The sequence below is a fragment of the Ostrinia furnacalis genome, unplaced genomic scaffold (genome assembly GCF_004193835.3).
Source record: "Ostrinia furnacalis isolate ACB-3 unplaced genomic scaffold, ASM419383v2 OfSCF3012, whole genome shotgun sequence".
NCBI classification, from domain to species: Eukaryota; Metazoa; Arthropoda; class Insecta; order Lepidoptera; family Crambidae; genus Ostrinia; species Ostrinia furnacalis.
Window position 1 is genome coordinate 731,778 of NW_021133251.1, and position 12,957 is coordinate 744,734.

General features: G+C 37.1%; 1 protein-coding gene across 1 annotated transcript; it reads left to right on the top strand.

Annotated features, from left to right (window-relative positions):
- The first annotated feature begins 3,239 nt into the window (after positions 1-3,239).
- LOC114356977 (uncharacterized) lies at positions 3,240-5,459 on the top strand. Its single transcript, XM_028310381.1, has 2 exons — positions 3,240-4,402; positions 4,532-5,459. The coding sequence occupies exon 1, from the start codon at positions 3,320-3,322 to the stop codon at positions 4,343-4,345; it is 1,026 nt and encodes a 341-aa protein (XP_028166182.1). The 5' UTR covers positions 3,240-3,319; the 3' UTR covers positions 4,346-4,402; positions 4,532-5,459.
- The last annotated feature ends 7,498 nt before the right edge of the window (positions 5,460-12,957 follow it).

The window sequence follows — 12,957 nt, forward strand, 5'->3', positions numbered from 1 at the left end:
TTTTCATTTGAGAACGTTTTGCATTGATTTCATATACATTGCAGCCGACGACTACTCTTACTCTGTAGTAGAGTTTAGCTATTTAAAATGACTTTTCCGATGACTGTTGTTCAGGTACAGCAGTAAAATCCAAATAATCCTTTCTCACACCTTCCCATGGAAAGTATACGCACTGCAATGGGCTTTCAATCAATCACGCATGTCGCTTGCGCCCGCGCAAGCGTCCGTCAATCATGCGTGTTCGGGCCTCACTGCTACTGGACATTATCTGTGCACGTTGCTTTTATTGAAAAACTGGCAAAGGAATAACGCTGGGAGTCTATCAAAAGTCTACATAATAGACTGCAATACTTGATAACTTGTCATTCAAGTTCATCATATTTTTTATACCTATTCATTTCAGTTTTGGCAAAATAAAGTAAGTAGTTTNGCTTTTCTTAAACATCACAAATCGATTAAATTAACTGTAGGTAATGAGATATCAACTTTGCATTATTTTATTTGTAATAATAAAATAAACATATGTGCTACCATTCGGTTTGTCAAATCTTGGATACGGTCAAAGGTCACCACAAATCGGCTTTCCTATTTCAGTAGCATCAAAATCAGTTCTACAGTTTTGCTTATACTATCTTCTTCTGAAATATTGGTATTTTGGATCGTTTAGCCCTGGCACTCGCAAGTGGACTTTATTTTCCTACTCATGATGCCAGTATGCGCGCACGCAGCCCGTCAATCACTTTTTGTGGCCCATTCACGAGAGTCCATTCAGCTACCGAGCACCGGACGCGGCCGCAAAAAACTCAATGAGTTATTATACTCGAGCGATACTATTATGAGCTAGGTTTATCTGAGACTGTTATCTAAAGTAGTTATCGTTTTGAGATTGGCTCGTTTGGTTTGTTTATTGTATGTTAGATGCAAGAGTTTCATAACATGTGTGTTGCTGGTCTATTTCTGGGATGAAATGTAGTTTCTGTCTGTACTTTGACCAATTCTATTTTGCTGATCTCTAGATATCTTCTTCTATCGTGTAAGCTATACCAACTGTGGCTATTTATCATAGTCCTGCTGTTGGTTTCTGCCTGCAATTTCTAAGCCAAAGAGAACAGATGCACAAATTGATCTAGAACCTACAACTTCCATTTCACTTGCTTAGCACTGAACTACAGAAACGTTAAGAGTCCCAATAAGAACCATCAAATAATATTCTTTTAAAAATTTTATCCAGCAAGCATTGCTTTTTTACATTTTAAAGTAACGCCTTTTCTATTTATCGAACTTAGATCAAACTACTGGAAAAAATTAATGGTGAAATGAATCGAATTAAATGTAATATTCGATTTCAATTCGAGATCGTGATTGTTTCGCTTAGTACAAAAAGTCGAATAGCAATCTACACTTTTAATTACATTGTCTACAGGCCCATTGCCTATTGCCTTCGCCTGCTTCACAATAATAAGAATACAACAAAAACAGACGTTGATAACCAAGCTTATTTAACGTCAGGGAGCTAATCGATCAATTTCGATCACGTGTTCATTGTGTTCCGATGAAATCTACCACNGTAGTTTTCCTTAAACACCACAAATCGGTTAAATTAACTGTAGGTAATGAGATATCAACTTTGCATTATTTTATATGTGTAGTAACATTTGGTTTGTCAAATCTTGGATACGGTCAAAGGTCACCACAAATCGGCTTTCCTATTTCAGTAGCATCAAAATCAGTTCTAGGGTTTGTTTACTATCAGTGCTTCGACTGAAATATTGGTATTTTGGATCGTTTAGCCCTGGCACTAGCAAGTGGACTTTATTTTCCTACTCATGATGCCAGTATGCGCGCACGCAGCCCGTCAATCACTTTTTGTGGCCCATTCACGAGAGTCCATTCAGCTACCGAGCACCGGACGCGGCCGCAAAAAACTCAATGAGTTATTATACTCGAGCGATACTATTATGAGCTAGGTTTATCTGAGACGGTTATCTAAAGTAGTTATCGTTTTGAGATTGGCTCGTTTGGTTTGTTTATTGTATGTTAGATGCAAGAGTTTCATAAGGTGTGTGTTGCTGGTCTATTTCTAGGATGAAACGTGTCATTTTCAATACTTGGACAATTTAGGCTTTCTTAATGATCCCTAGAGATCCTCCTCTAACGTGTAGGTTGAGCCAACTGAGGCTTCAGTCCTAGTGTTAGTTCAAGCCTGCAATTTCTATATCAAAGAGAACAGATGCAAAAATTGATCTAGAGCCTACAACTTCCATCTCACTCGCTTCGCACTGGACTACGGAGACGTTAGAGTTCCAATAAGAACCATCATGTAATACACTTTTTTTTACAAATTTTGTCCAGCAAGCATTGCTTTTTTTACATTTTAAAGTAGGTAACGCCTTTTCTATCGGACTAATATCGAACTACTGGAAAAAATGATCGATGAAATGAATCGAATTAAATGTAACATTCGATTTCAATTCGAGATCGTGATTGTTTCGCCACGTACAAAAAGTCGAATAGCAATCTACACTTATAATTACATTGTCTACAGGCCCAGTGCCTATTGCCTTCGCCTGCTTATACAAGTACAATAAGAATACAACAAAAACAGACGTTGATAACCAAGCTTATTTAACGTCAGGGAGCTAATCGATCAATTTCGATCACGTGTTCATTGTGTCCCGATGGAATCTACCACGGAACGACCTTTGCTTCTGTTCGTGCTCTATGAATTAGTAGACTACTCGTGTTTTATCTCTCGTCGACTTCGTTACGTTAGCGCAAGCACATGCAACACCAATTTTATAGTATCTTTGTTGTCTAATCGACATAGTACGAGCTCGCTTTATTTTGGAACTCGTCTAGCCATTTATTTATATTGTGGTTATTACTCTCGTAAGTCACGCAATATGATAGTAATTGATGACTCTAAAATAGTAGAAATTTGCGAATTTGACAAAGTGAGAATGGCACATTGCGACCGCTTGACAATTTGCGAATTTGACAATTTGCGCATAAACGATATAAATTGTGGTGTGTTAAATAATTTCTAATATCTGCATCGCCGGTTTCATTATAGGTAGATTAACCTCCATCCTCCAAAAATATATTTCAATTAGGGTTTAATCATCGATCTATTTTAATCATACCTAAATAATTCACCCACACGGCCAACCCTTTATCTGAACCGATAAAGCAGTGATAGCTGACTGTTGTGTCATAATACTTAGTCACATTCATATGAATAAGCACAAAAACAAAACGCGTTAGTTTTGCGTCGGCAGCGAACTAGACACACGTCAATTTGGTGTAGACAATTAAGATAATGGGTGTTTATTGTGACATCGGTGTTAACGCACCACCGACTGGTGCTTTCGGCCCTGGGAGCGTCGTGTCCGGAGCGGTTCAGTACGCCATTGAAGACAACACGCCTGTGGACCAGATCATCATCACATTAAATGGCACAGAAACTCTGTCCATCAGAAAAAGTGATAGCAAACCTCAGGACTCGCGACACTATCATGGCAACGAGATAATAGTGAATTTTGCAGCTGTAGTCAAACATAACCAAACTACAGGTGGACAACTAAATCGAGCAGAATTCAGCTTCGTGCTACCAAATAATGCACCATCATCGATGAAGTTTACAGGAAGACACGGAAGTTACAGCGGTACGTGCAACATAATATATAACATCCAGGCCGTGTTCACGGTCTCGGGGCGATTGTCGTTCAACAAGAAGTTTGAGAAAGAAATACGTGTGGTGTCTTCAGCGATCACTCCAAAACTACCTACAAATCCAATGACGCGTGGTGAAACTAAGAAACTTTTCCAGCCTTTTCGTAGAGGGAAAAGCATAGTGTCAATAAAAGCGACTATACAAAACTCGGTGATTCTTCCCGGCGGCAGAGTGGAGATAGCTTACGAAATTCAGAATAACACTAATCTAACTATAAGAGCAATCGAAGCCAAACTGATGGAGGCATATAATTTCTATGCATACGGCATACATATAGTTGAAATGGCCCAGGATGTCCCAAGTATGTTCTTCAAGCGAGGAGCTTTAGAAAGTGGAGAAACGTTCAGCACGACGACCACAGTGGTTCTACCCCAATATGTCCACAATATTGATAATGCTAAATTGGTCAAGAGAAGTTATTTTTTCCTCATAACAGCGGAACTGCCAACGCCTCATTTTGACGCCAAGCTTTTAATCCCTATTCAAGTTGGACACCCATACAACATGGTATACGAAAGCCATCCCACAGAAGTGCCTGGTACATCGTATCACCACCAAGACCCACCACCAAGTTATTGGCAGTCCACCAAAGACATGGAAAAATCTAGCTGATATTAAACGTAAAACCGCATCGAAGTATTATAATGGACAATAGTGAAGATTCTTAGCATAGTTATTCGTATTAGGATTCATAAATTCAAATTATCATTTCCCACTTTACTCATAAATATCACGTTACATTGTTAAATTATTAATTAAGTTTAGGTAGTAAATTTTATTCAATAAGTTTAAACAAATAAACCTTTTTTATACTATAATTTTATGATTATGTTCTAAAAATCACCTCCTGGCAACAATAGTTCCCATCGATTTATTTTACTAAAGGTCAGTTCTTTATCTTAAAGATAAAATGGTAATGTTTACCTGTTATCACCTACTAAAAGGATGTATGTATCAAAAACATAGTTTCGTAACCAGTCTAGGAATAAATTCTGTTTGTTGTGACATTGACATGGATAATACATTGTAGTCACTGGATTTCGATGCGTCATCGAAGATAACATGTTAGTCAACTAGGTCATTAATTAATCATAACACAATGCACTGGAAATCTATCATTATAAAACTGGAATTATAATTAACAATGTTACAAAATGCTGATTAGTGTTACAAGTATCAAGAAATGTAATCAAAATTAAATAAAATAACAATCGATGAACACAACGTATCTTATAAAAATAATTTCCTATTTAAATATCACCTAGTTATAGGTAGACATTAGGTCGCTCTTGAGTCATAGATATTGTGCAATTAGTAAATCATAGACATCAGCAATTGTTGTTGCAATTTTGTCTTACAAAGAAATAAAATAAACGTGCACAGGCTCTGTGTAGCTGATATTATAAATCAGTTAGGTAACAAGAAAAGCCGCTTCAAATGAAAAAGAGTTTCCCAGAACGTAATTGTTTCCAGTGAGATCCGGGTCTGGCCAAATCACGTATAAATCAGATAAGAACGGAATAAAACGTCCGTGTGGCCGTGGCTTGACCGCAGGCTTGCTGAGGCCACGAAACTAACGATTTTTAACACAGAAGTCTTCGCAATGTTTTTTTCATTTTACAAGTTAACATAGGAAGTAGTTATACACTGGACCGTAAAGAAAAAGGGTTGGTTAGAATTAATACCTTCAATATATTCAAAGACATCTGACCTAGCTTTATGATATAAAGACTAAATTATTTCAAACTTTTATATTTTTAGTAAAATGTAAAATAAATAAAAATGTTTAGTTGTTTCAGTATGTTTTGTATAGATAATAACCGACCCTTTTTCTTTAAGGACCAGTGTAGAGAGGTTAAGGTATTAATAAGTAAGATAAGTTTAGTTTTAGTTATTTTAATGTGTTATGTTTTTTATTAGTTTAAAATTTAGTATTAAGTCTTAACATAAATAAATAATTTCCTTAAAATTATACTGCTCATACCATATAATGTTAAGTAATTAAACTATTTTTAATCGTAATTATAATGTATGTTTAAATAAGTATCAATAAGTTACAAGAAGTCTATTGAGGAAGTTATAAATATGTTTTTGTTTATGACTAATGACGCTAGTTTCGAGGCCTCAGCCGCGCTGGGCGGGCGCCGGACAATACTCGGCGAGGCGGAGAGACCGGAGGTAGGCGGGCGGCCATTAGGGCGGATAAAGTATTGTCAATGCCTTCTGTCAGGCTTCACAAATACATAAAGTTTTAATATTAGCAAAAGATCTTGAGATATGTAAATGCTCCTTGAAAGCAAAATGTTTATTTGTTTGTACCTACTAATTTAATTAATACACACACCAATGATACTATTACTTTAATTTTTTGATTTCGAGTTGGGCAAAATACTTGCGGGTAAAAAAACTTTATTCTCATAAGAATTACTTCACTTACATGAGAACTTACAAATAAAAATATATTAAAATAAACGTTTTACAATTACGCGAGCGTGCTAAACTAAGTTAGTGTGGGTAGCTTTCATAGTATTTTTTTCATTTATTTATTTATTATTGTACCTACTGATGTGGGTTAAGATTTTTCTTTCTTTCTTTATCTTATATCTAATGGAAATTATGAACAAAAATATGTTTTCAAATACATCGTTCTCAAGGTATTGTAGCGAGTACAACATTATGATACCTCAGTGCCTTCAGCTACGCAGGGCGGGCGCACAATACTCGCTGAGGCGAAGAGCAAAGGCGGGCGGCGGGCGGCCATCAGGGCGCATATACGAGGGGCGGCTGAAAAGTTTTGAGCCTAGGGTATTAAAAATGCCGATAGAAACTTATAAAAAATATATTTTTCTATTTAATCTCCCTGTACTACAACAGCCTTCTTACATTTGTGTAAAAGAGCTTTTAACCCACTGAAAAAAAATTCGCAATCTTTGCCTTCGAAATGAGCCTTTAACGCTGTCTTAATTTCTTTGTCACTCAAAAATCTTCGTTCCTGGAGATCTTTTTTCCAATTTGAGAATTAGACAAAATAGGATAGGATTCGGACTAAACTGTGTGGTGAGTGATTAATTTCTTGAAATCCAGTTTTACCCGGGGCAAGCCATGCAACATGCGCGGTGTGCGCGGGTGAATTGTCTTGCAATAACAGATTTCCTTTCGCCAGTTTGCCTCTTAATATTTCAACAACCACTTGACGCACTCTTATCAACAGTACAGCATAATAATCCCCGTTTATTGTAGTTTTTTTAAGTAGGTAGTCAATGAATAAAATTCCTCCACAATCCCAAAAATAGTGGCTATGAGGTTGGGTGTCGATCGCTCCACTTTGAATTTCCTCGGCGGCGTTTTCCCTTTTGAATCCATTGCATTGACTCTTATTTTGACTCTAGATCGTACTGCCGGATCTATTATTTATCAATAGTGACAATGTGAGAAAAAAAATTGTAAGGATTATGGGCAAAGATGTCCTAAAACTCCTGCGAAGTTTTGACTCGACGTTGGTTGTCGAACGGCGTTAGCATTTTTAGCACTCATCGCGTGCACCCCTATTTCTTGTGCAAATGAGTATGAAAAATATCGCCAATACGTTCCTTGCTAATGCCTATGGCTTCAGCTATCTGTCACAGCTTAATTCGCTGATCTCTAAAGCAAGATTCTTTAAATTTTCATTATTTTATTCGTTAATGGCGAAATCTGGCCGCCCTGACTTGAGGTCATCTTTTAGCGACTCCCTGTCATGCTTGAACTATCGGATCCAATCTTTCATGATGGCAAATGAAGGCCCAGACTCCCCATAAAATGTAGACATCTCTTCAAATGTTACCGTCAGCGTTTTGTTCCTCTTTTTGAGGAATTTTATAACAACTGTGTACTTCAATTTCGTACATTGCGCGGATGACTGAGACATGATGATGTTTACGAATTAATTACTAAAAGCGTGATGACGCTAAATAAATGAAACTTTGTACATATACTAAGGAGGTTATTGTCAATTTAATTAAATTTAGCGCGAGTCAATAATAACACTTGAAGATACTTAGGCTCAAAACTTTTCAGCCGCCCCTCGTAGTTTAGTCACTGGCCTCGGCAATATTTTATTTCTGTTGATTATTAGTGTATTAATTCTTCAGTCTTGGTGAATCTGCAACAAAATAAATTAAAATAGATTATTTTTTTATTATTATTGATTTACTTCATTAACCCTTAATTAGTCNTTAATGGTAGTAAGCAGTAGTATGTTTTTATTAATTAGTAATTAGTGCAATAAAAACAATGCCATTTTATTTCTGATTACAAATTACAATTGATGAAATCTGAGTAAGAAGTTCTACAATCCTTCACATACTGTACACAGTACACACATTAAGATATCCGGATTCAAATAATAGCTAAAACGTTATGTATGACACTATTAAGGACAAATTACCATCTCCGCGAGTAAAAGACAAAAAATCCTGCCCGCCCATCAGTTTGGCTGGACACCGCCCGCCCTATGAGAGCAAGAAAATACCGTCCCAAAAAAACCTATGACATGTGGCAATAGGATGAGTTTCTCGTTAATACGCTTCATAGTTTTTAAATAAGTATTATTTGTATTGTTTTATCGACCCAGTGGTTGATTTGTTTTCCTTAATGAGACACAAACTAAAATTAATCACATCACAAGCAAATAAAATATAAAATCAGTAGGCTTATAATAGTGTGATTAAAATAGTCGGGTCTTAACGCGACATTAATTAATGAGTTACATTATGTACTCACGGCTTGACGTTTCGGCTGCGATGCTGCAGCCGTGGTCACAAGCAGACTGAAATTTAATTAATAATAATTTAATTGAAACGGAATGCGAAAGTTTAAAATCTTATAAGTATAACAGTGTGATTAGTTTTATGAATCCTTAATCACGAAATAGTCTATGCCTTAATATTACCAGTTAGACTAGTAAGGTTTTGAAAAGCATTTCAGGTTGGAATTATTAACGTAATATTCCCAAAGTATATTCAATTATTCATCCCAAATTATATTCAATTATTCATATCAAGAATAGAAGAAAAAGTAAGATCTAACTTTATTTCTAAACCAATAAATTTGCCAGTAAATCGATCGTTAACAGATTTCACTGTGACAGCAATGGCAGGTCAAGCCTCCGCTGATTGCCGCTTGTTGCCTTATTGAATACGCAGTCTCACGGGATGCGTCGACGTGTTTTGGATGTGTGGTCTTATGGATTCGTAGGTGAGACTCGTTTTTGTTTCAGTCATAGCATTTTACTGAAATACAAACTCTTCTAAAAAACCTTTCAGTGCCTGGGTATTCTTAAATGCTAAAGAAATAAAGTTAAGACCGCATTTACTCAACTCATTCTATTATTTTCTTATTTTTATGACTTCTTTACATAGAATTATAGAGAAAGTATTTTCTGTGTAAAACTTGAATAACTACTTGTATTACCTATCAACCCATGTCTCAACGGTCATATTCTCAAATGCAGACAGTACTACTAATGACGTTTTTATTAGTAATCGCGTGACCGTCTTCTCTGTGCCAAATATGGCGGTCACGACTGAATAGAAAAATACAATATATAAGGTAAAAACTTCGTTACGCCGGTATGCAAGAAAAATTACCGATACACAAATCAAACGGCTTATAAATAGCAGACGTGTAATTACAGGCAACAATAAATAATGCTTGCAACATTGTATGAAATAATTTAAACACTTAACCCGTAACCGCGCAGGTGTAACAAAAAATGTTCCGGCTGGGCCTCCGAGACCGCAGACCCACGGGGTCGGCAAATGGACGGAANGGGCTGAATTAGACGCGCGTTAGCGGTCAGCTTTGTTACAGTAATTGATTCGTCCGCTGCACTTTTTACTGTTGACTTTTCGTGGTCGTGTGACAGCGGTTTGCGGTCATTTATACGCGTTAGCTGCGGTCGTTATCGATCATTATTTGACAAGTAATTACTCACTTTCTGCGAGCATAAAGAGCATGCGGGATCGTTGGTCTTATATACGACATTAATGGTAAATGTCGCCAGTGCAAACTAAAAGTAACTCGCAAGTCGCAAAAATTAAGTAACTTAAGCAATAGACGAGGAGGAGGTATACAAATAAGAACCTAAATTTTTATTTCAAACTGTAGTATTTTTAAATAGTGTAGGTAGCTTCTTAGTTTGTTTACCATTGTTTTTATAGCCACACAAAGTCAGCCAGCCCCCGTGTTTGCGTTGGCACACGCAATCAGCCTCCGTGCGCCGCCCACGAATCGCTGTTTGGCCGCACTCGCTGATTTGTGTGCCGCCGATGTTTGCCGATCGCGTCGGGGGGACCTAAAAATAATAAGGGACATTCAAATTTTGTTTGTTTTAAATAAATAAATAAGCTACTTAAGCAACTTAGAAAGCTTTAGAGTAAGAGATGAATGTTTGATGACTGAAGTTGCCATGATCAAGCTCCTTTCCTTGAAAAATTTCAATCAATTGTATTACACCTATTTTCAGTATAACAGATTCAGATTTCACGTGAATAATGTTACCTACAAATTAAGCTTTTTGTAACAAAGAGCACTTTTATGTTTCCTGCGTAAAACCTAATTCTCAATTCTTGTCTCTACACGAAAATAGAAAAAGAAACTCAACATCAAGTTCCACTGATCGGCTTTCCATTTCAATTCACCGTCACTCCTGTCAAATAACTCCAAAGTAAGCAGACAACGGGTTCACCCCAAGTTACCCGTGTCCGCCGCCCCGCTGCGACATTCTTAAGATGTTCTCCCGAATTTTTGCAAGACAAATAGCGGGAGCTTGACCGAGATGACATATGGCCGGCGCGTGGAGTGGGCAGCCCTCATGCACTGCCAGGAATGCGCAGTTTTCCTTCCACCGATGATTTATACTCACAGTTCGAGGCCCAGTTTATGAGCTCGTATTTATGGAGCTTGTTTAAAGTTCGGGATGAATTGCTTGTCGCGTATGGTCACGGGAGTCTGTTGATGTTGTGATTGGTGTAAAATTTTGGTTAGATTTGTAGCACTTCTTACAGTGACATGTCAGTAATTATTTTTGCATTTTATATTACTCTTACTAACAACATTTTCATATTCTCATATACAAATTAGAAGTTGCAATATTTGCAATAACTTAATGTTGAATGTAATATTTTTCCAAAATTCACTGCCTTAGCCCAATTTTTTTAACCTATCTGGGTACGGTTTGATTGTCTAAAACGTGTATGATACCTCATACGCTGCTATACTATGCTTTTTGCATTAAACTATTATTAGTATAAAATAGCTACAGTTTAAAGTGAAAATAAAGTCGCAGGAGTAAAGTGTTAACCGCGCTAGGTGTTTGAGCGTGACAAATGACGCGTGAAGCGCCGCTGACCGCAAGGCGCCGGCTGCCTGCTCTGCGGTAGTTAGCTTTCAGAAAAAGCTATCTTATACTTATTGGTTTATTTCATCTTAGTCTAGTTAAGTTACTTTCATGGATCTTAAAACAAACACGTTTGTGAAAAAAGTAATTTAACAAAGTGAAATTAGTACTGAAAATATCGGTATTTTATATTCATGTAAGTTCCACTTTAATCTAAAATTAAATTCATCTGTAGTTAGTAGCAGCAATATTAATCAGTCGTATAAACCACCGTCCGATACCACGGTTTTGTTTTTATCTCGATTGCTGTTGATGCTTATAAATATCAAGTGGAAAATGTAGACTGAAAGCTGTAAAATAGTCTTAAAAACGCCACCTGGTAGAGTCAACTTTTCATCGTACCTCACACTTATCTAGTAGCCCTATAGATATTCCAAATTAGCCGCAATCAATTGCAGCCTTTTAAAGTAACACATGTAGCGTGAATGCGGCCCCTGCGGCGGCCGGTGTATTCGTACAAATGGCTTGCAAACGAGCGGCGGTTAGCCACCGCCGGGTCCCATTGTAGACCTTGCTGTGCATTAACTGCTAATCTATCTAAACCATTTTCGTATTAAAAGGAAAAATAATAAACTCCTTACTGAGTTTTAATACTCTATTTCACTTTGATAATGTGAAAAAATAAAGTAGCTTACACAACAAACAGTTTTGTTTGTTTCACGATATCTTAATTGAGCTCTAATTTGGTACGTCGAATTAAGCCATGGCAAATGTCTGACTTATAGAGTCTGACACTAGGACTAGAACATAAAATATGTATGAGATCCTAAGCGAACATATTTTTCATAAAGAAATATCTGACTGCTTCTCTTAAACTGAAGTCAAATAACTCACTTACATTAAAACAACTTTGTACACTATGGATTATTATAGAAAAAAATATTCAGTGCTCGATTATTTTATGTTACCACCTTTATTCATACTCAGCTTGCCCAAAATCCTTTGCTCTTTCATTAGTCTCGCTCCTTAGGGGCTTGCCCGTGTCAATCACGATCCGTATCACGGCGGACACCGGCCCGGACACCGGACAGCGTTCCGGACGCGACCAAATCCGTATTTGCGTAAGCAGAACCGGACGTAATCCGTAAGGTATTATTGACAAGACGCCGATTTTGTATTAAGATGTGGTCTAAGTGAAAAACAGTAATTTAAAAATAATAACAAGGGTTTCCTCGTCAATGCATCATGAACGAATAAAATCGAATGCACTAACTGACTATACCTGGCGATGGTTAGCGTAAAGGCTAACAACCATCGGTACATAATTTGGAGATAACTTAGATTTTAGCATTTACAACTCTAAATCAAAGACTTTAACTAGCAATACGACTTTATAGCGTTTGACTTTTGACTTACTACTGATACTATTCTGGCTTTTAGTATCTACCCACCACTACTACTTACACCTGTATAGCCTGTAAGATGGTCTATCTTGCTGTATAATACACAATCGCCAAAAATAATCCCAAAAAAATGTATTACATCAAATTAATCTAAACTTATTATGAGTTACGTTTCTCCTCTATAAAAATGTAGGTACATTATACCTATTTCTACCGACTACAATCGCTAGTTCTTTTCACTTGAGCCCCCGCTGTCTCAGCGTCCACCGGCCAGCAAGCAAAGGGTCGGCTTAGCTATGCCAATTTGCCTCGTCCTCCCTAATAGTGTTTTATTAAAATGGACCCGATACTGGCTTAGGTACACCATCTCATTATGCCTAATTCGCCATATTTTTCCGAACCGATGCTAGTTTCCATTCTCCTGGGCTTACATGTCAAGTGGG

Excerpts from the sequence above, each read along its gene's own strand:
- LOC114356977 (XM_028310381.1), top strand. The coding sequence starts at position 3,320 with ATGGGTGTTTATTGTGACATCGGTGTTAACGCACCACCGACTGGTGCT.